This window comes from Schistocerca americana, chromosome 3, assembly GCF_021461395.2.
Source record: "Schistocerca americana isolate TAMUIC-IGC-003095 chromosome 3, iqSchAmer2.1, whole genome shotgun sequence".
Classification (NCBI taxonomy): Eukaryota; Metazoa; Arthropoda; class Insecta; order Orthoptera; family Acrididae; genus Schistocerca; species Schistocerca americana.
Window position 1 is genome coordinate 730,354,679 of NC_060121.1, and position 26,041 is coordinate 730,380,719.

The 26,041-nt window shown below is 36.7% G+C and overlaps 1 protein-coding gene across 1 annotated transcript in view; it reads right to left on the minus strand.

Annotated features, from left to right (window-relative positions):
* The window catches only part of LOC124605292 (mucin-17), a 148,566-nt gene that overhangs the window by 25,683 nt on the left and 96,842 nt on the right, over positions 1 to 26,041 (minus strand). Inside the window, exons 5-12 of the mRNA XM_047136873.1 lie at positions 22,840 to 23,003; positions 22,680 to 22,738; positions 21,937 to 22,101; positions 21,656 to 21,825; positions 18,445 to 18,660; positions 8,089 to 8,187; positions 7,406 to 7,565; positions 1,334 to 1,474 (exon numbers count right to left, since the gene is read on the minus strand). Of these exons, the coding sequence (XP_046992829.1) occupies positions 1,334 to 1,474; positions 7,406 to 7,565; positions 8,089 to 8,187; positions 18,445 to 18,660; positions 21,656 to 21,825; positions 21,937 to 22,101; positions 22,680 to 22,738; positions 22,840 to 23,003 (1,174 nt within the window). The remainder of the gene's footprint in view (positions 1 to 1,333; positions 1,475 to 7,405; positions 7,566 to 8,088; positions 8,188 to 18,444; positions 18,661 to 21,655; positions 21,826 to 21,936; positions 22,102 to 22,679; positions 22,739 to 22,839; positions 23,004 to 26,041) is intronic.

Genomic DNA, 26,041 nt, shown 5'->3' on the forward strand with positions numbered 1-26,041 from the left:
GTTAGTTAATAAGGATGTAATGAACAAATGCTCACCATGTCAACCAGTGCAAGAGGACACTGGAGCAGACTTTTCTTTTAAAATCGCAAAGCACATTATGCACAGACATATTTTTGTGTTAGTGATACGGACAATTAAAAATCACATTATTTTGCAAAAGTCTTGAAAGTTGTACTGTCATGGGCTGTACCAGTACTAGGATTATAAGTCTTGCGCTGATCAGCCTCTCAAACATTCACGAGGAACAACAGACATTGAAATATTGGTAAACATTTGTTCACTACTACTTGATAGCTCAACTTGCCCCATCTCGTGTAGGAATTTGCTCTGTCTCCTAGTGCCATTCAGCTGTGTTATTTAGTTGCTGATAGAGTACTCATTATCCTTCATACCTGTCATAGTTAACAGACACTCTCTGTTGCAATTCCTCTTATGTCTCTCATTGTCCTCACAAAAGGTAGGCTCCTCTCAACCTGAAGTCTGAATGACCTGACTCTCATTCCCAAACTTCCTAGCTATCCTTCCTTTCTCTTTGAGGAAGGAACTAACACAGTTAAAAAAGCTAGATATAGAATTAATACATGTATAAGATGCAGACAATTAGATGCACAGTTGTGTACAATTATAATACATATCAGCATACTTCATGCAATCCTGTCTCAAATAGCACACTATAAGCAAAATATAAGCACATGATTTTGTCTTCCATGTGCCACTGTTTAAGTGAAGTGGCCTCTTGTTTTCTTCCTATCGTATCTTATTTCTGCATACAATTCTGTGCATGTTTCTCTCTGGCAATGTACTTGAATCATCTAATACACAAAAAAGTTGCTGAAATCTTCAGAATGATTACTAAAATTCTACCTCCTAAAGAATACTCTCTTATGACATAGCTATCAAAATTTCGCTGGGGAACAAATTACTAACGTCCAAATTTTGATGAGTTAGCTGCTATCTTCATGAATATACAGGTAGCATTCCATATGCATGTGATGAACTATCTTTTTCAGTATTTTACTAACCAGTTACAGTTTTCACATCTACATCCATAATCCGTAAACTACTTAAAAGTGTATCCTAAAGGATACTTCCCACAATACCACATATTAAGGTTTTTCCTGTTCCGTTCAAGTATGGAGCACAGGAAGACTGGCTTCTTAAATGCATCTTAGTATTTAGTAACAGCTTTTCTATATTTGTTTCATATGATTTCTCTAAATGTTTTTTACAATGGTACTTGAACAAAACACTGCCATCATTACAGAAATCACTCTTCTACTTCTGCATGCCAAATTACAATTCACAACACTAAAATGTAGTTCCTTGAACTTACTTTTCCCCCATCACACGCTTCCCCATCCATCTTGTACACATCATCAGGACAATACTCTGACTGGCCTGTGCAGTATTCTGGAAGATCACATTCATGGTCAGCAGAACGGCACATTGTCCCTGCCTTCATTGGATGACATGTCTTGAAAGACAGGAACAAGGATAATTTATTAATCAAAACTGTACCAAACTAAATACTGTTTTGTAAAAAGAGAATGAAACACTGACAAATTGTAGCACTGTAATAAGAGCAATATAGTTTCTTATAAACAAGGAAAATGCACAGCAACCATAAACAAAATCATGTTTTCTATTTCATCCATAAAAAGAAAGAAAAATTAACTGGTGGATGTGGATGAGGGAGGCAGGTAGGAGGGGGAGAGGAGATGTAAATGGTCTTGATCTCTGAAGTTATTCTTCAGATAGCACTATATAGCAACTGTGAGCTTTGAAACAATTGTGTATGAACACTAACCATTCAGCTTGATACTGTTTCAACATTTAAAATAAGGTCAATATTTTATGAAAGTAAACTGATACACTCAGTTCAATTTAATGGCATTAACAAATATACAGTCACTCATATAATTTTTCTGAGTAAGTAAAATAAAGTAAGTAAAAATGTTGACCTCAATCCATAATGAATCAGTGAGGAGTGAGCGGAATATGGAAATTCCACACAGTGTCCTGGTAAAGAGGCAGTTATTTGTAAGTGTCTTCCTCCATATCACACATATGACTGATAAGTGCTTGCACAATATACTGTTGTGTTTTTGTTGTTGTAGATGAATACACAATTAAAGGAACAGGAAGGGTGAAAACCAGTACCAGAACATAACCTACCCCCTCTTGGATAGCACAAAGGCTACCTCCAAGTAATGTTCCCATCCAACAACAGATAAACATAAAATGTGGCACTGCAGAGAGGTATGATATTTAAAGGAATGACGCTGATCCATAGTGTGATGATCAATAAATTTATAGCAGTCTGCTCCTAGATTAATTTTTCCACCCGAGGACAGATCACCATCAAAATGTGCCACTGCAGAGAGGTTTGGAATTTCAAACAAGACACTGTTGCTTGGTCTGATGATCAAGAACTTTATCAAAGGACTAGATTAAATTAGATTTACTCTGCTCATCTTGCCAGTCTACATCTACTCTCTGCAAACCACAAGGTGGTGCATGGCAGAGGGTATGGGTGATAAATCAGAGATATGAGTACATTAAGTTAATTAGGTACTTTGTGGGTGGCTGGTTTGAAATTGCTTTACAAATAAGAAACTACCCTGTATGTAGAAAAAGACTTTAAATGCAATAAAAATGTGTAGAGTTCAGTTGTCTTTATGAAATAAGTAACAGTGACTAAAAGGGATACATGAAGTATTTTATCTCCAAGCACATAACGCACACATTTTCTTTCAGATTACGTCTTACAATCAAGGAGGTGTTGTCACAAGTATTTTTTTTGGAACAGAATGCAGGCCGATTAAATCTTTCTGGGTTATCAGCCAAGTGACACTGTCACCTTGAAGCAATCATCCTCAGACGAAGTATTCAGGTGTGGTAGGATGTGATTTTTTACTAGACCTAACACTCTTCTACCAATGAAGTATCAATGGTACCACTATTTTGTATCTAGAAGGGAAAGTTATAGTCTGTGGTGGTGGTGGCAGAAGTCCAAGTATCACATTCTGGTGCAGTATGGCCATCCTGTCCTCTGCCTGTTGTGACGGTTTGCCCGCTTTTATTTCTTCATTGATTGTCTTCGGTGTCGACATACTGTCTGAAAAAATAGGGGGTGGAAGTGCAGTACTGTCTACTGTAAATTATGTAGCCGACAGATGCACAGTTGTTTTTCACAGTCCTTTATTTTCACTGTTCACAGCCCCCCCCCCCCCACCATATTACACAGTTATATGGCCAGTGCACTATTGTTTAACTTTTGATAAGCCTCATTAATAGGTTGCAGGCAAACATCCACATACTGCTACAATAGTTTACTGTCTAACTTCCACGAGCACTAAAAAACATAACCATATAGCCCACAGTTCTTTCGGAATAATCAGGTACATATGGAATAGACACTGTCATTGTTTTAACACAGCGTCTAATTATGCTACACTTATTTCACAGTTAAGCTGATGCATTGTTGTTGATATAACCAATACGGGTTCCTCGCCTGAAATTCGGTCTTTGACTGACTGTCTTGGGACCAAAAATCTGGCCCTTATATATCATCACAATAATAGGCACTGAAACTACACATTATTTGATGTTTAATTTGCAGAAATTACAATTAAAACTTAACTCATTAAATTAATTGAATACATCGAAAAGCTGGTTCTTTTTAACCGTTTCTTCTACCACAAAGGTTAAGCTGAATTACGAGGTATGTCCACAAAGTAAGTTCCATTTGCTTATATAAAACAAATGTGTACACATACAGAAAAAATATTTATTGTACAAAAATCTACATCTGTTAAACTACTTTTCTACATAGCTTTCGAAATTTTGCAGGCACTTGTCATAGCATGGCACAAGTTTTTGTATCCCTTCTTCATAGAAGGTTTGCCGCCTGTGTATTCAACCATGCAGTAACATGTTCTTTCAGCTCAACATCACCATTGAAGTGTTGACCACCATGGACAGATTTGCAGAACTTCCACAGCAAATGCACTAAGTGTAAACTTAGGGCTGTGCTTACTCTTCTCTTCAATTGTGTGAACCAGTTCATCAGTAACCCCAATGGGTGTCCACTTCATTCTTCATTGTGCACTTCATCACGTCCTTCATGGAACAGTCTGACCCATCTTCTAACCATTGAATCACTCATAGCATTCTGTCCATAAACCTCGCAGATTTGCTGATGAATTTCCTTTGGTTTAACTTTCTTTGCATTTAGAAAATGAATCACAGGTCTGATTTCACACGCAGCGACATTTTCAATTACGGCTGACATTATAAAGAAGCAACTGCAATCATAACGCTGCCGTGCATGGAAATAGAAACGGAACTTACTTTGTGGACGAGCCTCATTTTTGTTTAAATCATGAAATTAACATACATAGTTATGTAAACAATACTTTTGACGAAGCTGTTAATTACTTTGGAATTAATTAAAGGCTAGATTTGCTAATATGTTTTCGAATGGAGCCAAATAAATACTTAAAGAATGCTAGTGTTTCGTCTTCCAAACATTTATAGTTATTATAGAATTTATATTTGTTTATAAGTCAACAATAGAATTTAAGTTACAAAACAATTTCTGATTACATCCTATAAGAAAAGATACCAACTAGGAATAGCCAAAATAAATTAGAAAATCAATTACATACATAAAATTAACCACAAAATTAGATATGGCATTATATTCTTTAAAACTGAGGACCAACCTTTCTCTTTTATGAAAATGCAGATTATACTCGTGTATGTTAAAGGTATTTAATTCAAAAATGAAAAAATGAATTTTAAGGAGGCAGATGGCAAAACAAGAAGGGAAGTAAAAATATTCCAGCTTGCTTCATCACATTGTGCCACTCTCAGACAAGAGTGGTATTGATGAATTTAGGCTAACATTATGACCCATTCGGAACTTCACTGGCAACAACTGCCCTTGTTTGATACGGTCATCATTTTCTGTATTTCCTCTGCCTCTTAATAACATTACACAGCACCTTAGTTTAAAATAGTTGCTGTTGGCTCTATCTAACCAAGCTGAACACTTGTCTTGTTTTCCACACAGTGCTGCAAGATACAATGCTGTGTCCGGCAGACGAACAAGTGTCAAACTCACACCCAGTACTGTTTTGTGATGCATTTGTAGTTATTGGATCTAGTACAGCATGTACATGAATTTTCATGTTGTGTGAAATATGGTTTCTACATGATGTTTCTACAGCGTTGTGGGAACATTTGCAGAGAGCAGCTCTGCATATAATAGGAAAGCCAGACACCTGATTCCTTCTTCTGGCTTATTCTACTTGTTCTCCTGGAGAACACATTTTTTTGGATCGCCAAGTAGCCATTCTTATAAAAGGTTTTTGATAAGTGCTACAATTTAACAGGCAGGCTTTTCTTGTCACATGTGGCTTGAGTTCTGTGCACCAGGGTGGTGAGCACAGAACTGTGTGACAGGTCTTGATGAGCCCTAAGCTCCTCAACAATCTGTGTCAGTATGATACTGATACAAGCCAAAACACAGATCCATATATAGTGAGCCACAGACTACATACTCAGAAAAATAGAGGAGACACATTTATCATATGTGTAAGAGAAAATGGCAGCAAAACAGCCTCTACTAAAAAATGTGGATGTGGTCTTTAATTACATCTTAGTGTGAATTAATGCAAGAAACTGGAGTACAGCCTGACACACAAATTCAGAAATTTACACCACACATCTTTTAGTACCCATAAGACAACAGTCTTAATGAGTTACTTTGTGAGGAACAAATGTGGAAGGGCTACCCGCTCTGACTGACACTGCATACAGAATGGTGGTTCCAAGTCTGTTACATTCTGGGTTAAGTGTTTTATAAGTAACAAGAAGACAGACTGACTGACTGCCTGCTAAGTCACAATATTTATGACACTGTTGGTCAGGGGTGATTCTAGAAGTCGATCAAGTGGGGGGGGGGGGGGGGGCGGGGGGGGGGGGGGGGAGGGGGGGGGGTAGTGGAATGGAATATTGCTTAAGAAAAGGAGAGTTGGGGGTCAGCCACTGACAAATTAGTAAGATTTGGTGATTTGATGTTGCTTAAAGTAGTTTCTGGTAACTGTTTTGGAGTTCAGGGTAAAAAATGTGTATTAATAAATAATAAGATGCCAATTTTAAGTTAAATGATATTTACTGGTTTAGGTAGTAAGCTATCTGCCGCTCTTATTTTTTTGGAGTAATGTATTCACTGATTTCTGAAGTCATTTTATCAAGTATAATATGATACTGCATTGGGAGGGAGGGCTGTAGCCCCCGGGGTAGGGGAGGGGGGGAGGGGGGGGGGGCTATAGCCCCTCCCTTGCCACCGCCCCTGATGTTGGTAGGTGATCAGTATGCAAACTGATCATGATGAATCAAGATCCTAGAACTTAGAAGTGCTAAGGCCTGAGCTGAGATTGCTGTGAGCATAACTTTGATAAGGTTTAGCATTGTCTCCCCTAACCCTTTAGCTACGGCAGGATTGTTGAAGAGCTTAGTGCCACATGCAAGTTTCTGGAATGCCGTTACTCTAGCATCAGTGAAAGAATATTTGGAGTAGAGGACTGAAGAAACTTGAATAATACCTTCAGGTCTTTTGGGGAGGGGGGGGGGGGGGGGAGGGATAGGGGGGAGAGGTGTTCAACCAGTTCTGTCACATTAAATTTGCCAAGGAGCCTTAAGAAACCCGACTGCTGCTATTATATTTTCAGGATCAGTAAATTGCAGTACCTTATAGAGTCTAAAATAGGCTGGCGGAATTAAAAGAGAAGTTGAATAAGATCAAATGGGATGTAGTGGAAGTGCAGTAAAAACCAATAGCCAAATGGAATTAAAATAAGATCATATGAATTATTACAAGGGACCAAATCACAGAGGCATTTCAGGTGTTTTTATACAGGAAGATGAAAACCAATATTACAGTTACTGGAAGAAAGAATAGCAAGACACTCATAAAAAGAAACGCAAGCTATTGTATGGAAATCATCAAATGTGCTCACATCTTGATAATGGGATAGAAAACCTTTCCGAAGAGTTACAGAAACTGAAATCACAGCATATCCCATAACAATATGGTAGTGGAGGATCTTAATGCAACAGTAGAGAAAAGCCAAACAATGATTTATCAGTGGGAAACATCACAAGAACTACCAGAATTGACTGAGGTCACATGATAGAAGAATTTACAGAGAAGAACAACATGCTGGTCCTGAAAACAATATTCCAGAAGAAAATGGAAATAAAATAGGCTTGTCATGGATCACATAGAATTTAAAATGAAATCAACTACATTTTATATATATGTCATGGTTCTAAGACAGTTTCAAATTGTAACTGATCATTTTATTAGTAAAATGCTTGTGCACATGTTACTCACCTTCAGATCACAACATTCCCCTGTAGCACAAGAAGCATTAGAGAAAAGCATACAAGTTGTGGCATTACAACATGGATTGTCACAGTGTTCAGGTAATCCACAGTCACACTGCTCTCCGGCTTCCACAAATCCATTGCCACATACTGGGCCATCAAATAGACTGCAACAGCAAAAAATTTTGTGATGTGGAGTCTTCCAGTATTTTCTTTATAATATAATAGTATTTTGTTGGTGATGTAAGTACATAGTATTGGTAGTCTTCTCTGAACATACTTTCAAATTAAAGAAAAATTATTGCACACAATGAATTGAAACAAACAAAAAATTGTAACATAAAATCTCCAGTATCCCCTTAAATGCTGACTATATACAAGCATGCATTCTATAGAATCAATGACAAAGGAGACAAAAAATTAACATCGTAATTTAAGTTACTTCAGTATTAATGTACACTTATTATAACCGAGTATCATAACTGCACAAAAATCGTGCTTTCAAGCATAGTCTAATTATCTTCTTAAATCTGTACATTTGATTTTACAATAAAATAGTAGCACTTCCAAAACTAATATTATGAATATAATATTCTCTTTTTCTTCAAAATAACAGAGTTAAAGGTAAATGGCTAAAACAATAATGTATATAACAACCTTATAGAAACACTCAAATTTGTGGTCACTTACCTTTTAGGTTTGTTTCTTAAGCAGTAATCCATACCATGCTCAAATGCTAGAGCTAGGTACTCCAAACTACATGAACTCCAGTGAGTTGGACTCATTGAGCTAGAAAGTAATGATTATTGATTAGATCAGTGCTGCACAAAACAAATGAAATCAGATCAGTCATAAAGGACAATGAATTCTGAAAAAAAATTACTTAAAATGGTAACAATGCTTGAAAATGATTAAATCAATTGAAATGCTGGTTACCCAATTACACATTTTATTTAAAATAAGTTAATGATATTTCTGCTTTGTTTATACAATTTTACTTAAAGCTTCTCTGAGAGACATAAGAGATAAAAAGCTGAGAAAATGGAACAGGGAAGGCAGTTCTTCAGTAATACTGAATACAATGAAGTCCGTCTCTGCAGTTGAGTGACCAGCACATCTGACTGGCATGAGGAAGATCCAGATTCTATTCATGTTACTCTCAGGGATTGTTTCCTCTGTGGTAGGACTGGAGTAATGGTGCACCCAGCCTCATGAAAACAACTGAGGGGCAGCTCTATGGTCAAGAAAACTGATGACAAGTGGGAGGGGGAGGACACCACATCCCTCTAGCTGCATACGAATGATGCCACTGTATTGTGACAGACTGAGATTCAACTACTGTAGTATACAGTACACCTGATTAGTTAACAATACAATGCACAATGATTTTTTATTACATAGTTGTATATTTGTGGCCATGTAACAATAGTTTAAATAATTTTTTTGTTCAAGTCTTATGAAATTATGTGCAGCAATGGATTAATCACAACGAAACAGTTATCTCATTCCAAGTATTCAGTAGTACTTGAAATGCTTTTTGTTGTAAAGTTTTAGTATTCATGTCACAAACAATGAAGGGAATCAGTGTACATAATTATTTTAATGAACATTTTTATATATTTGTATAGTAATTGTTAAACATATTTATTTTACTAATTTATTACAGAAAACTTTTGTAATTGACAATAGATTTTAATAATATCTAAGGCGGTTGCATTGTAGGGATCTTTCAAATGTGATGGTGGCTGCAACTGCATAGTAGTATGGGGTTCATTATTATGAGTAGAAGTGGGAAGCAGTAGAAGTGTTGTCAAGTTTGATTAGTGTGAATAAATGAAATTCTTTAAAATAATCTGATTCAAGATTCTAATAATCTTCATTATCTCCAGTTCAACCAGATGAGTATCAGATTACTTTAGTAACTTTTTCCTACTTCAAAACTCAGTTTAAAATTTTTCAAGAATCATCATATTAAAATGTAGCTACTGAAAATAACTAATATTGTTGAACTGAAACTTTGACTTAATTCTCGTCTGTATTGTGTAGTAAAGTTACAAATCCAGCAAAGGATGACATGGCAGCCAGTCAGCATCACAGTCCTCTGGGCCTGATCAAAGAATTACTTCCAAACAATTATCGAATACTGTCCGATTTCCTTAGCAATATAACTGAATGGAGGAATCTTGTAATAATGGCATACTCGTGTAGTCAGCATTATACCTTATAAAAATTGGGTTATGTATGGGGGATGACTGCAGCATATAAGATTCCTTCATTTTGCCAGTTGCCCTTTCTTCTGCACTAATATTTTCAACTCTATGTATTTAATCACCTTTGCCTCCTTCCAAAATTGAATTTCATCTTGAAACTTCCTGGCAGATTAAAACTGTGTGCCCGACCGAGACTCGAACTCGGGACCTTTGCCCTTCGCGGGCAAGTGCTCTACCAACTGAGCTACCGAAGCACGACTCACGCCCGGTACTCACAGCTTTACTTCTGCCAGTACCTCGTCTCCTGCAGGAGAGCTTCTGTAAAGTTTGGAAGGTTGGAGACGAGGTACTGGCAGAAGTAAAGCTGTGAGTACCAGGCGTGAGTCGTGCTTCGGTAGCTCAGTTGGTAGAGCACTTGCCCGCGAAGGGCAAAGGTCCCGAGTTCGAGTCTCGGTCGGGCACACAGTTTTAATCTGCCAGGAAGTTTCATATCAGCGCACACTCTGCTGCAGAGTGAAAATCTCATTCTGAATTTCATCTTGTTTTCACTAATAATTAATTTTCAGTAGTTTATTTGAGGGATGAAACTATAATAGTGGCAACTATTTATTTACAGCTTAAATAAATAGATACATGTTTCAAGTTTTACTATCCTTCAAAGTAATCACTAGCATTGTGTTAACTCATTTCCAGCAATCTGAAAGTCTTAGGATACCCTTATCAGCGACAGTTGTGTTAATGATGTTGAACGGCCTATTTAGGGTGACCAACTCTTGTATTTCCCGCGATCTCCCCTATTTGAACATATTTTTTCGTAATCTCCTGGTTCCCGTATTTTCAGGCTCATTGGGTATTTTTCTACAGTTTTTAGATTTTTTTCTTTTTTTACATATGCACACACATTTTTCAAGCATTTAAATTTTGCATGCATGATCAGAATTCATTGAAATGTTGGACAACAGAGACAAGTAATTCTATATCGACATTATGTCTACTGATTATCTTAGAAATTGTCAACCAACACTTGGTGGTTAGACGTGACTTTGTTTCAGTGCCAGTGCTTACTGTGAATCGTTATTCAAGATTTTACAATCGGCAATGAGGACAAAGCTAAAACACCACCAAAAAAGAAAACAAAGTATATGTGTACATATCTTATGAAGTGGGAAGCTTTGTATTCCTGGATTGGACCAGCATGGTCAAATGTTTATACAGTAAATTGCTCCATCTGCAAATGTGAGTTTAGCATCACACATGGCGGCTAGAACAATTGTGTACGGCACATGAATACTTCAAGTAATAAATTATTACTCGGTATTCTAAAAAATATATATCTTACTGTTCAGCAAGTAGTAATTAGTAATTGGCAATTTTCTGAGTTAACTTCTTGTATTTGCTTGTAGGTCACATATGCAAAGCAAATGATGTCACTACATCATTCATGATAACTACCTTCTTCAGCTCTCCTAACCTGAGAAAAGGCCTAACAAACAACAACATGAAAAGCATTGCTGGTGAACTTTCATTTATCCTACCACACAGTATAACACAATCTAAGCTATAGGAACTTGGACTGTGCAACCAAACTTTCAAAAAAACATATTCAGTGAATCTACTGTGTCAAAGAAAATATCTTGGCGGTGAACTAAAACCGAAATGATCATAATGAACGTATTGGCCCCAAGAAGTGTGAACGATTTTTTGAAAGTTTGACCCCAAAAAGTGTAGCAAGTTCTTTTCTTTAGCAACAGATGCCTCCAGTCACCTGAACAGGAAAATGTTTCCTGTTTTAATATGATATTTTAACCCCTTTAGTGGAATTCAAAACAAATTGTTGGATTTCATGGAACAGGCAGATGAACTTTAAATGCATGTCCATAGGTTGTTAAAAAACTCACTTAATTCAAATAATTTGAATATCAGCAATATATCATCTTACTGTGCTGATGGTGCCAATATAAATTATGACAAGCACCGTTCAGTCATGAAACAGTTAAGTAATGAGAATGAAAAAACCCTCAAAGCCAGTTTTTTTTTTTAACCATGTGCTTCATAATTCCATGAAAAGTGCATGCAATTGTTTACAATATGTAGATGCTGAAGTGTTAGTATTGAGACTATATAGTCACTTTTCCTATTCTGCCAAACGAAGAGAAATGTTAAAATCATTTTTTGAAACTGTTGATGCTGAATGTGCAGAAAGTCTGCAACATGTAAATACTAGATGGTTATCTCTCACACCTGCTGTAGAAAGGCTTTTAAAAAATTTGGAGCCTATAAAAAGCTATTTTAAAAGCATAGATGATTCAGACTGTCCTAAAGTTTTGAACAAGTATTTTTGCAATGAAAATACAGAAGCAGACACAATTATTCAGGCTTATATTAGTTTCCTTGTGAATACTGGAAAGGTTTTCATTCAAAAAGCAAAGTAATTGGAGAATTCTGATCTTAGTATTATGAAATCTAATGAAGCTGTACAGTTAGACAGAGTTGGTAAAGTTAGACAGAGAAAGGAAGATAGATTTTTTGGTAGTGCTACTGTTATTGGTCGAAATTTGAGTACTACTAGTGAGAACAACTTCATTGAATTGTATGATTCTTTAAATTCTTACTCAGTTAGCATATGTGATGATAGTTTAAAGTGTTTAATCCCACTATGCCTCAAAGGGGAATTAACATTCAATGACAAGCATGAAGTTGTGGAATGTGTCAAGCTGGATTGTGTGAATGAAGATGAATTATATAAGGAACTTTGTAGTTCTAATGATGTAACTAAATCTGCTCTCTTGTTAGAGGGTAGCGTTGGTCAGAAATGGATAAAAGTTTTAACACCTTTGAAATCAAATAACGTGAATTTTGAAAACTTTGGTAAGCTGGTAGATTATGTTATGAGTATACCAGAAAGTAGCATTCACACTGAGAGAATATTTTCTCTTATGAATAATAAGTGGACAGATGTCAGGAACAGAAGTAGTAAAAACCTGATCAACTCTGAATTTTCCTTATTGTGCAGTGAATTCTTTGAATTTGCTAAAAATGATATAAACTACTGACTGAGGCAAAATCTGTTGCAAAATATGTGTAAGTATTTGCAGTGTGTAATTAAATAGTTATCTTTTACATATACTGCTTTGATTTTTGGTGAAATTTTACCTTGATTTTAATCTCCCTTATTTTTTGTCAAGGATATAAGTATTTCACTTATTTTCTTTTTAAAAAGTTGGTCACCCTGAGTATATTGCATGATGAATCTCTGTAATGGTTCCGAGGTGAATGCCATTAAGTGCTTTCTTCAATTTTGGAATCAAGTTGAAGTCATCAGGGCTAAGTCTGAGTGTGTTGAATGGTATAACAGTCCCCAGCCTCATCAATCGAGCAAATCAGCCATAACTTGAGCACTGCCGTGCAAAATGATGGGTGGGACCCGCAGGAAGTGTTGCCACTTCTTTTTTTACACTGGTCACAGGCTATGATCCAAAAATGAAAAATTCAAAGAAAGAAGCGGCAACAATTTCTGAAGGACACACTCCTCATTTTGCAGGACAGTGCTCGCACACATATGGTACGAGTTGTGACTGATTTATTCAGTTGATGTGACTGGGAAGTGCTGTACCACCTGGTGCATGCCCCCGACTTAAGCTTCACTTTAAAACAGTTACAGAGATTCATCAGGCTATAGACTACTCCACTGGAACTGTCACCACAACTGGCACTGCTAAGGGTACCCTATGACTTCCACGTTGCAGACAGTTTATTATACATAATACTGGTGACTACAATGAAACTTTGAAACATGTATCTATTTTGTATAAACTGCAAATAAATAATTGTCACTAGTAAAGTTTCGTACCTCATATATGCATCAATGTGATTTCCATCCATATAAAATTTTGCTTTTGGTAATCTTCATTCCTATCTCACTATCTATATTTTCCCATTCCACTTGAAAGGACATACATGTGATAACAAATCAAAAGCTGATAAACTTCAATGTCGTCTCAGGCAATGAGATCATCATAATCTGTATGCATTAAGGAAAGTCACTGTCTCTTCCAATAACGTAACAGGATATGTTTTGCAATAAACTACAGATTTTTTTGTAAATAATGAAAAGCACACCATATAGTTCTGACCATATCCTTACCAGTGCAACCTGAAATATGTTGCAGAGCACTGTCTCAATTGGATGCACCATGATCTACAAAGGTACCCACCTGCTGTCACAGAAATCCAACTTCCAGGAATACTCATGAAAAACTTCATCAAAATCAGAATTTCATAAAATCACTGCAACTTCAAATTAGAATATCATCTTAATAAGGTTCAGCATACTTCTTACTAAGAGCTATTTTGCCCTATGTTGGCAGGGAAATGGTAATGTGTTTGAATTTTGCATATCTCCACACTCTAATATTGTGTGGTATAATATACTTGGAAAATGCTGCAAAAGTAGAAAAAGTTTTTAAACCATAGAAAAAAAATGAGCTGTGAAGTTGACTTGTGGTCTTATAAACTGGACATCCCGTAGGCACCTATTTGAGACTCTTAGGATACTGACACTCAAATCAGTACATCTACTCACTGATGATATTTGTAATCAATAACGAAAAAATTTTCTGAACTAATTGTGATATTCACAATCATGACACAGGGCAGAAGCAAAAGCTTCACAAAGAGTCAGCAACTGTCAATTGAGTACAAAAAGGAATTATCCATTCTGGAATAATAATTTTCAACAACCTTCCTCTGAATATAAAAAAAAGACACTGCCAACCCGAATGTATTCAAGAGGAAACCGAAACAGTACCTCTAAAACCATCTGCATGTAACTCAAATGCATTTCCAGAGATGTAAATCTTGTGGAAGATGTATTATATCATAAATGGTGTTATAATATTATAAAATGCTACTGTACATAATGTTTATACCTTGCGTGTGTATTGTCTATAACGCTGTTGTTTTTCTTGAAATTTTGAAAGTAATCGTACATACCTAGCCAAAAGAAAACTGAATAAGAAAAATCTTAAAAATTATGCAGGATATTTCAGGTGTAATGTAAACACTTTAGGAGTAAATGGCAACAACTTACAAAAAGCAGCCACTAGGTGGTATAATAAGAAGCAATGTTGGGCACCAAGAATACTTGCTTGAAGTGGTTTGTAAATAGGAAGAATAAAACTCTGAAGTAACAGGTCAAGTTGACAATGTGAGTGACCAGAAAAAAGAAAACAGGAATAGAGGTAGAAAAATGGAGCTTCCAAGGTGAAAGTGTGATACAATGAACATTTATGAGTGTTGATTAGGGACTTGCTTAGTGGAGCTGAATGAACAGTACAGAGTACTAAATGAACTAAACTTATTCTCATTGATAAAACCTCTCTCCTCAGTAGTAATTACAAGTTTATATATATTGTGACTCATCATGCACATATTAGTGAATTTAAGAACTTTATATATGCTTCATTATCACTATTAGCATAACAATGTTATCCTTTTAAATTGTGAAATAACATTAATAGATACCAACAATTAATCAGAGGCAATGTTGAAACTTCATACATGGTAATAGGCTGATCAATTTAGTATACTAGGTATGTACAATACTCAGTGGAACAGACAAAATAGAATGGTGAAGATCCATCTGCAATTTTTTTTTCAGAAACAAAGAATACTCTGCAGATAGAAAAGATTTTAGAAAATGTATGTGTCATTTCTCATGACATGGCATGTGGCCATATTTTTTACTGAGAACTGTAAATGTCATGAGGCAATATTATTTACTGAAAAAGTGAGTCGTAACAGTAAACTGATTCTTTCCACAATTGTGACTAACAGAACATATAGATAAGCAACTAACTAACCCCATTTGCCAAGTAAACAAAGCTTTAACAAAATAGGGTAAAAGAATGTAGTAAAATTAAATCAGTTGATGCTGAGGGAATTAGATCAGGAAATTAGTCACTTAAAGTAGTTGATGAGTTGTGTTATTTGGGCAGCAAAATAACTGATGATGGTTGAAGTAGAGAGGGTGTTAACTGGCATATCCATAGGAAAGGCAAGGGTAAACTGGCTGGGATGATAGCAAAATCTTTGGGGAGGGGGGCACTAAAACTCATTAGAGTACTTTTTTAGGCTAAGATCAGTGTCCAATCATCCTACATTGATTGAAATTAAGCTTAATGAAAAGTTCAAACAGGCAGGTACTAGAGATGCGAAAATATCACGTTATTCTCATAACAGTACAGTGAAAAATAATGTTAGTATGTCACAAGATTCCCATAAAAGTACAGTGAAAAATAATAAAATATTGCATCAGAATATCAGGGGATTAAAAAGCAAAGTAGATGAGCTTCTTGTTTGTTTAGAAGATTTAGAAACTGGGGGTGGAATAGATGTACTATGCCTGTCTGAACATCAAATAGTCAAGGGTATGGAAAGGAAGCAAGTGCATGTGAGTTTAAACTACATAATGGCACTTTTATAATTGTAGCCATGTATAGGTCCCCATTGGGAAACTCAACTATTTTTGAAAAACTTTGATCCTTTGTTGTGCTACCTTCAGACAAAGGAAAGCAAATTATTGTTTGTGGGGATTTCAAAGTAGATTTTCTGAAAGAGTCAGATAGAAAGCTTGACCTTGAAGTATTACTTGGTTCTTTCAATTTGACATCAGTTATCGATTTTCCTACTCAGGTGGTACAAGAAAGCAGCACACTGATAGATAATGTTTTCATAGACCAAGATAAATTTAATCAAATAAAAACTTTCCCTGTTAAGAATGGTCTGCCTGATCATGATGCACAGATAGTTACAGTATATGATATAGCTCCATACAGTAATGCAAAACAGTCCTCCAAAATAGTGTGTTCCATTAACGATTTAACAATTCAAAATTTTAGGGAAAGCTTGCAACAGTTAGACTGGGACTAGGTGTACAGGAAACATGATGCCAATTTAAAATTTAACCTGTTTCATGATACCTTTTTGAATATATTTTTAAACAATTTCTCTAAGAAAACAATGAAATATAATTGTAAGAAACCATGTAAAAAGCCATGGCTTACTAAAGGGATAAAAATATCTTGTAAACAGAAAAGGGAATGTATCTTATAGCTAGGAGGAGGAATGATCCTGAAACAGTGAAACATTATAAAAACTACTGCACTGTATTAAGAAAAGTTATTAAAAAGTCCAGAATTATGTGCATTATGTCCGAGAGTAGCACATCTGATAATAAAATTAAAACAATTTGGAATATTGTGAAAAGGGAAACAGGACAACTCAGAGCACAGGAAGACTGTATTTCTATCAAACACAATGAACAGTTTGTTAACAAGAAGTTAGAAGTAGAAAACATTTTAATAATAATTTTTTAAGTATTGTAGAAAAAATAGGATCCAGCTATTCATTAGAAAATGCAAGGCAGCATATGGAAAAGGCAGTACCTATGCAGTTTGATAAAACTGAAATTCGGCCCACTTCTCCTCCTGAAATTAGGATAATAATAAATTCACTCAAAAGTAAAAGCTCATATGGAATTGATGGCATTTCCAACAGAATACTAAAAGCTTGTTCCCAACAAATAAGCAGGGTTCTCAGCCACATATGTAGTAGCTCACTAAAACAGGGTATTTTTCCAGATAGACTGAAATACGTTATTGTTAAACCACTGCATAAAAAATGGGAAAGAGCTGATCCTAACAACTACCGCCAAATCTCACTTCTGACAGCTTTATCCAAAATTCTTGAAAAAGTAATGTATTCAAGAGTAGCATCACATATTTGTAAAAATGAAGTACTAACAAAATGTCAGTTTGTTTTTCAAATATGCTTTTCAACAGAAAATGCTATATATGATTTCACTGATCAAATATTAAATGCATTGAATAACCGAACACCACCTATTGGGATATTTTGTGACCTCTCAAAGGCTTTTTACTGTGTGGATCACGAAATTCTTCTATGAACAATAAACAGTGTAGACAAGAAGAGAATAGAAGCTTTTGAAGTGCGATGCTATAAAAGAATGCTGAAGATTAGGTGGGTAGATCGTTTCAATATTAATTATTAACTGATCAGAACTGATCACTATTAATTATTCATTGACCAGAAATGCGTGGGGGGGGGGGGGGCAATAAATATGTGGCACAACTTGATTAAAATAAGGGATAGGTTGACAGGACGCATTCTGAGACATCAAGGGATCACTAATCTAGTGTTGAAGGGAAGTGTGGGGGTTAAATTATAGAGGGAGACCAACAGATGAACACAGTAAGCAGATTCAGAAGGATGTAGGCTGCAGCAGTTATTCATAGATGATGAGGTTTGCATAGGCTATAGTAGCACTGACAGCTGCATCAAATCAGTTTTTGGACTGAAGACCACAACAACAAAAGTGCTGCATGAAGATAATTTATCATGTTAGGACAAAGATATTCATCATTAATACAGGTTTTCAGAAATGAAACTATATTATTTAATAAATGTAGCTAATACAATATGAAAATAATACCAAGAATACCTTGACTTTAAAAAGTCTGACAGAGTAACAAGCTGGAAAGTAAAACAAATTTTACTTATTGAAAATGAAAATAGCATTGACAAAACAACTTCCTTTCCATCCAAGTTCTTCTATTTGTCTTTTGTAGCATTACTACTTCACTTTCCACAGTCACGTGTAATAAGTAATTATGTTTTACAAATTATACCTACTATTGTAAAAGCCATTATACTTTTCTTCCAATGAGAGACAAGGCCTACAAATCTAGACATGTGGAACTAACAAGCATATGTAAGGACTTTTAATGTGATAATGTAACTAAGAGATTTACATTACCTGGAAGATGGAGCCATTATACAGCGCTCACTTGGACACTTGCACTCTGCTGTGTCGTGCTCCATTCCAAAGTTGTGACCCATTTCATGTGCCACTGTTGTTGCTACTAGTCCGACCACACTACTATGATCCATACTGACACCACCAGAAAATTCATATGTGCAGATTGGTCCCTTGAGGGCCTTCCCCACAACACCACCCTCAAACTGCACTCTCCTAATTCAAAACATAACACATTAATTTAATTATCAGTAATTTTTTTGAACTGAATATTCACACAAACAACAAATAAAGAACAGACAAACCTTTTAAATTTCAGTTAAGCTTATGTCCCAATAAAAATTAAATTTAGAGTTATTCTAAATGATTGTTGAGGTTTGAAAAATCATAAGACAAAGAACAACTGATGTAGGAATATATATCTTATCAAAACTATTTTTATATAGTTTCAGAAAGTCTTGTAAAATTACAAATGCCCCAGAGCTTGGCTAGCTTTCGGAATGCAGTTCCTTTTTTCTACCTGTAGAAAGACATGCACCCCCCCCTCCTGCCACACACACGCGCCTGTCCCCCTACACTGTGCTCAGTTGACTGCCAGCTCTTTACTGCCCCACAGTGAGTGTACTGGGGTGAGTGGAGCGAGGTACGGGTGTGGGGAGGGGGGGGGGTGGGATGGGGTGAGGAATGAAGAGAAAACAAACACACACACACACACACACACACACACACACACACACACACACACACACACACACACACGCTACCGTGTGGAGGGTGGGGGGCAGCGAGTTATCTTAAGTTTACACCAGGAAGATTATGGGAGCGAAGGATGTGCTGTAAGGATAGCTCCCATCTGCTCAGCTTAGAAAAGCTGTTGGTAGTGGGGAGGATCCCGATGTCATTTGAAGCAGCAATAGATATCTTGCATATTGTACCCTGCTGCATGTTGTACCATTGGGATTGTTGCAGCAGAGTTGGTATACAACATGGCTGCTTTCACAAATGGACCAGCATCTCATGTGGTATAATAAACCTGTGATGGGACAGGGGTACGTTTTGCTGGGTGGGTGGACTGGGCAGGTCCTGCATCTGGGTCTTCCTCAAGGGCATGACGCCAGTGGCAGGGGATTGGAGGTGGAAGTGTCATAGGGATGGACTAAGATGATGTGGAGGTTGGGTGGGCAGTGGAACACCACTTTGAGAGGGGTTGGAAATATCTTTGGTAGGGTGTCCCTCATTTCAGGGCATGATCATAGATATTCAAAGGCTTGACAAAAGATGTGATTCAGTCGTTTCAATCCGGGAGGGTACTGGGTGACAAGGGGGAGTGCATCTTTGTGATTGGTTCTTGGGATGGATGTGAGGATCAGGTGTGTTATGACCACGTGGCATGGGAAATCTGATTGTCAATTAGGACTGGAGGGTACTGCCTGTCTATGAAAGCCTTTTTGAGGTTTCAGCAGACTGAGTGAGGGAGTTGTTCTCACTGCAGATGCATCTACCATGGGTGGCCAGGCTGTATGGGAGGGATTTTTTTGGTGTGGAAGGAGTGGCAGCCCTCAAAGTGCAGGTACTGTTGGTGATTGGTGGGTTTTATGTGGACCGAGGTGTGGATGGAGCCATCTGAGAGGAAAAGATCGACATCGAAGATGGTGACATGACAGGAAACAATGTGTTGAGTTTGTGGAGGAATGAGGATAAGGTGACCGGGCCTTGAGTCCAGATTATAAAGACATCATCAATAAACCTGAACCAGACCAGGAGTTTGGGGTTTTGGGGAGCTAGGATTGTTTCCTCTAGGTGCCCCATGAAGAGGTTGGCAAAGGAGGGTGCAATATGTGAGCCCATGGCCAAGCCATGAATTTGTTTGTATACCCAAGATACTTCCAACTCCTCCAAAAGTCACGATCTGCTGGCCACCCAACTTCCACAACATCCTATCCCATCCCTATGCCACTCCCACCCCCAATCCCCTGCCAATGAAATCATACCCCTGTCGAAGACCCAGATACAAGACCTATCCAATACACCCACCCAGCACCACCTACTCCAGTCCCATCACAGGCCAATCCTACCCCATCAGAGGGTATGCAAACAAACATCAGAGGGTGGGCAAACAACCAGCCGTCAATTACCACCAAACTGTTGCCAAATTACCGCCAAACTGTTGCAAAAAACAAGGTGGACCACCCAGTGGCACAACATGCAGCAGAGCGCAACATGTGAGATTTCAATGGGCTGCTTCACAACCTGTACCATTTGGACCCTCCCCACCATCACCATCATCACCACCACCACCAGCTTTTCTGAGCTGCACAGACGAGAACTATCCTTACAGCACAGCCTTCGCTCTGTAACGTTCCTGGCCTAAATCTAAGGGGTGTGTGTGTGTGTGTGTGTGTGTGTGTGTGTGTGTGTGTGTGTGTGTGTGTGTGTGTGTGTGTGTTTTTCCTACAGATAGAAAAAGGAACTGCATTCCGAAAGCTAGCCAAGCTCTGCAACTTTTGTTTGTGTGCCTATCGATGATGAAGCAATTCAGTGATTCGTCTCCTTTATTCCAAAATAATTTGTAATTTTCAACTAGAGCTTTCTGTACAAATTTCCAATATGCTCTGACATTAAGGATGCCTACTACTTCACCCTTTACATAAACAAGGCATGTCCACAAATTTATTAGACCACCTGGGCACAAAGTTGTCAGATGGAGTGTCCTTCATGCATATCATTTGAAAATGCTGCTGGACTATAGTAATGGAATGATGATGATGATTATGATGGCGATATTCAAGAGTACAAAATACTTTCTCTTTGCTGCTGGCTGCTATATTGAAAACACTGCTATAACTGTCATCTGACAGAAACCGAGGCAGCTACTATCGAGGTAGAACAAAATTTCAAGAGCTTGTCTATCCATCACTTTAGCAATATTAACTGTATATTTTGCATTACCTAAAACAAAGTTATTTAGAATAACTCTGTATCACGACCAATTCACAAGAATATATCACCAATATGTTACCTCCTAAAACACTACCAGTGAGAACTGAACACAATATATGTCCATTAAACTCTATAACCACTGCTCACTCAAACAAAACAATTAATAAATAAAGTTTTATAATGGCAATTTCTTTCATCAATTTACCTACTGCTATGGTATCTGCAATACTTCACATAATAGCTAATCAGAGTACAAGAGGTAAAAACTTACGTAAGAAGCTGTGCATTATCATTTGGGTGTTCTTTGACAAGTCTCTGACGACGGTATGTAAGGAAATTGGTGAGTGTAGAATCTCCATTAGACAAAAGTTGGATTTCATCATTTTCTGTCCACACGACTACACCAACCAATGCAATGAAAATATTAAGTGGGACATACAACTGAAAACAAGAAATACATATAGCTGAAATGAAAATTATTTTTAATAATACCTGCATGTATAACACAATCAAAATTTTATGTTTAGTGAATACCTGAAGCCAAATACTTACTGCATTGATAATGTTCGCAATATTCTTACAATGTTCATACACATTATGTCGGCTTTCTCCATGTGCTTTATATTCCTTATTGTCCACAACTAGAACCAGTTCTACAAAACGAGACTTTTTGTCTGCATTGTATGGTCCTCGTACCATCTCTGCCTCCCTTTTATACTGTACATAAAGTAAGGTTGTAGCTCAAAATGCATAACAAAATCAGAGACTTTAATATAGTTGGAGGCACAAAGATAAGAAAATCAAACTTTTGTTCAATGAAGTATCATTTAAATGAAAATCAGTATGTAATATGAAGATAAAAATAAAATATCCTTTTTAATGGTTTTTACTGTATCAGTCTTTAACACTCTCTGAATAAGTAGCAAGTAATCTTTCTTAAGCTTGAGCCTATAGCTGTGTTAAAAGTTCTCAAAGTAAGTCATTTTCATGCATTTGGCCATTATTACAGTATTATTATTATTTTAAATGAACACTTACATCATTTGATAATATCCAAGGTGGCAAAATTAGCTAACTGAAAATGAAATAAAGTGTTCATTTCTGATAACAAATAGCCTCAGTAAGGAAGATGCCTTTTCAAGAATCATCAGTCAGTGCTCTTCACAGAATCTATTCACTTCACTCACTAAGGTGACTATTGAGTGATTGAAATAATGTAACATAAAAAGGAGAAACCAATCAAAAAATGAATCATATTTAACTTAAAAATGTGTATTCAATAGACCTGAACATACCCTGAGAATTCTGTTAAACTCTTCACTTATTATAACATCATGAGGAGTGTCATGGTAACCTGTAAAGTAATTAAACAAATAAGAGTGTTACACTGCCTGTCAGTTACAATATAATCAAATTACCTTGTGTAAGATTTATCTCCAACAAAGATAGACTTACCACATGTATTGTTTGTAATAAGATCTGAATGGCTGTACAAAACGTGAGATTCTAGTTCTTCACTTCCGCCATCTCCATCCCCTCCTCCGCCAGCATCTTCTATCTCGGTATCTGCTGGGCCTCTTTCTAAGTAGTGCATCTGTTCCCCATCAAATATGACACCTCTAAAAAAAATAAATTGCTGATTTTAGTAATGGTCAAACTGATACAAAATTAAGAGTTAGTGTTCTAGTTTTCATTGTGGTATGTTTTAATCACATATACGATGCACCTTCCACGTATTTACAAGTCTCTTACTCTAAATGCAAATATACGTATGGTATCAAGCACTGTGAAACTCTAACAACAGATTAATCCAATGTTCATTTCTACAGTCAATACTAAAACCATGGGCAAACAGAATCCTCCTTTGGCACTACTCATTTTGTTTCTGTTGCAGTTGCTGCTGAGTGGTGTGTTTAAGTTTTTACATTTCTAACAACACAATAGTTGCAAAATAACCCATAAAGACAGCAATTTTTGTGGCTGATAGTGACTAATAAGTTTATAAATATAAAGTAAAGCATTTCCACACTTACACTATAGTTAAAATAAAAACAGGCAGAAGTTTATCATTCCAGATGAAAACACACACACACACACACACACACACACACACACACACACACACACACACACACACACACACACACACACACACTCTTTGCACTTTAAACAGCTTTTGTTCAAATGTGTATTTGCTGCAGCCCAATTAAGTGCTATAAATATGGAAGGTATTTATAAAGCATCCTCTTACAATTTTCTACTTCTTCATGGATACTCTGCAAATCACATTTAAGTGCCTGGCAGAGGGTTCACTGAACCACCTTCACAATAATTCTCTATTATTCCAATCTAGAACAGCTCACGGAAAAAACAAACACCGATATCTTTCCGTGCAAGCTCTGATTTCTCTTTTTTTATTATGATGATCGATTCTCGCAGTGTAGGTCAGTGTCAACAAAATATTTTCCCATTCAAAGGAGAAAGTTGGTGATTGAAATTTCGTGAGAAGATTCTGTCGCAATGAAGAATGCCTTTGTTTTAATGACGTCCACACCAAATCCTGTATCATGTTGATGACAGTCTTTCCCCTATTTCATAATAACACAAAATGTACTACTCTTCTTTGAACTTTCTCGATGTACTCCATTAATGCTATCTGGTAAGGATCACAGACTGCGCAGGTGTACTCCAAAAGAGGATGGACAAGTGTCTCTTTAGTAGATCTGTTATGTTTCTAAGTGTCCTGCCAATAAAATGCAGCCTTTGGTTTGCCTTCACCACAACATTTTCTGTATGTTCTTTCCAGTTTCAGTCATTCATGATTATAATTCCTAGGTATTTAGTTGAATTTATGGCCTTTAGATTTGACTGATTTAATCATGTAACCGAAGTTTAACGGATTCCTTTTAGCACTCATGTGCATGAGCTCACACTTTTCATTATTTAGAGTCTATCACCAATTTTCACACCATACAGATATCTTTTCTAAATTTTTTTGCATTTGTTTTGATCTTCTGATGACTTAACTAGATGATAAATGTCAGCAGCATCTGCAAACAACCCTAAGACGGCTGCTTAGATTGTCTCCCAAATTGTTTATAGAGATAAGGAACAGCAGAGGGCTTGTAACACTACCTTAAGGAATGCCAGAAATCATTTCTGTTTTACTCAATGACTTCCTGTCAATTACTATGAACTGTGACCTCTTTGACAGAAAATCACAAATCCTGACACATAACTGACACACTATTCCATAAGCACGCAATTTCATGGCAAGCTGCTTGCGAGGTGCAGTGTCAAAACCCTTTTGGAAATCTAGAAATTCAGAATCAATTTGAAATCCCCTGGCAGTAGCACTCAACACTTCAAGTGATTAAAGAGCTAGATGGGTTTCAAAAGAACAATGTTTCCAAAATCCGTGTTGACTGTGTTTCAATAGACTGTGAGATAATTCATAATCTTCGAACACAATGTGTGTTCCAAAATCCTGCTGCATATTGACATTAATGATATGCGACTGTAATTACGTGGATTACTCCTACTACCTTTCTTGACTATTGGTGTGACTTGTGCAACTTTCTGGTCTTTGGGCACAGATCTTTTGTTGAGCTGTTGCTTTTCTTATACAACTAGCTGTTGTCAGAATATGTGCATCCACAGCATCCACCTGTCAGCAGAAGCTGAAATTTGTTTTGTAGGGTTGTGATATGATTTAGTACGTAAATTATTTTCTTAAATCTTGTCTTAGAGTGAAAGTAATTTCCCCCAGAATTTGATATTGATTTTACTTTTAATTCTTTCAGTACTTTTTTAAATGTTTATGACATTGTAAGATGGTATGACAGGTTATATGTCATTCAGTAGTTACGTTTGAATATGGAAAATTAGTGCTACACCTGATAATAATAAAATAATAATGACATTAGCAGAAAACCAGACCACTACATTCATTCGTACAGCCATTTTAAGATGAAAAATCAGGCAGTTACCACAAACTGTCTTTGTAACCAATATTAAAATCTGTTTCATGACCACAGCAGTTTGTATTATGCTATACTGAGTACAGATATTTGGGGGTTCTCTACTTACACATACGATGCCAGCAAGAAATAACACATACACAAGAAAGCTGAGAGAAAGAAAGGGAGACAGAGGGTGGGGGAGAAGAAAAAGAAGAAAAGCTGTTGCTTTTATTATGCAACTAGGTTTTGTCACAATATGTGTATGCATCTGTCAGCAGAAACTGTAATATCTTAAAAACTAAGTTCTGTAAGGTTGTGGCATGATTTAATATGTACAGGGTTACTACAAATGATTGAAGCGATTTCACAGCTCTACAATAACTTTGTTATTTGAGATATTTTCAAAATGCTTTGCACACACATACAAAAACTCAAAGTTTTTTTAGGCATTCACAAATGTTCGATATGTGCCCCTTTAGTGATTCGGCAGACATCAAGCCGATAACAAGTTCCTCCCACACTTGGCACAGCATGTCCCCATCAATGAGTTCGAAAGCATCGTTGATGCGAGCTCGCAGTTCTGGCACGTTTCTTGGTAGAGGAGGTTTAAACACTGAATCTTTCACATAACCCCACAGAAAGAAACCGCATGGGGTTAAGTTGGGAGAACGTGGAGGCCATGACATGAATTGCTG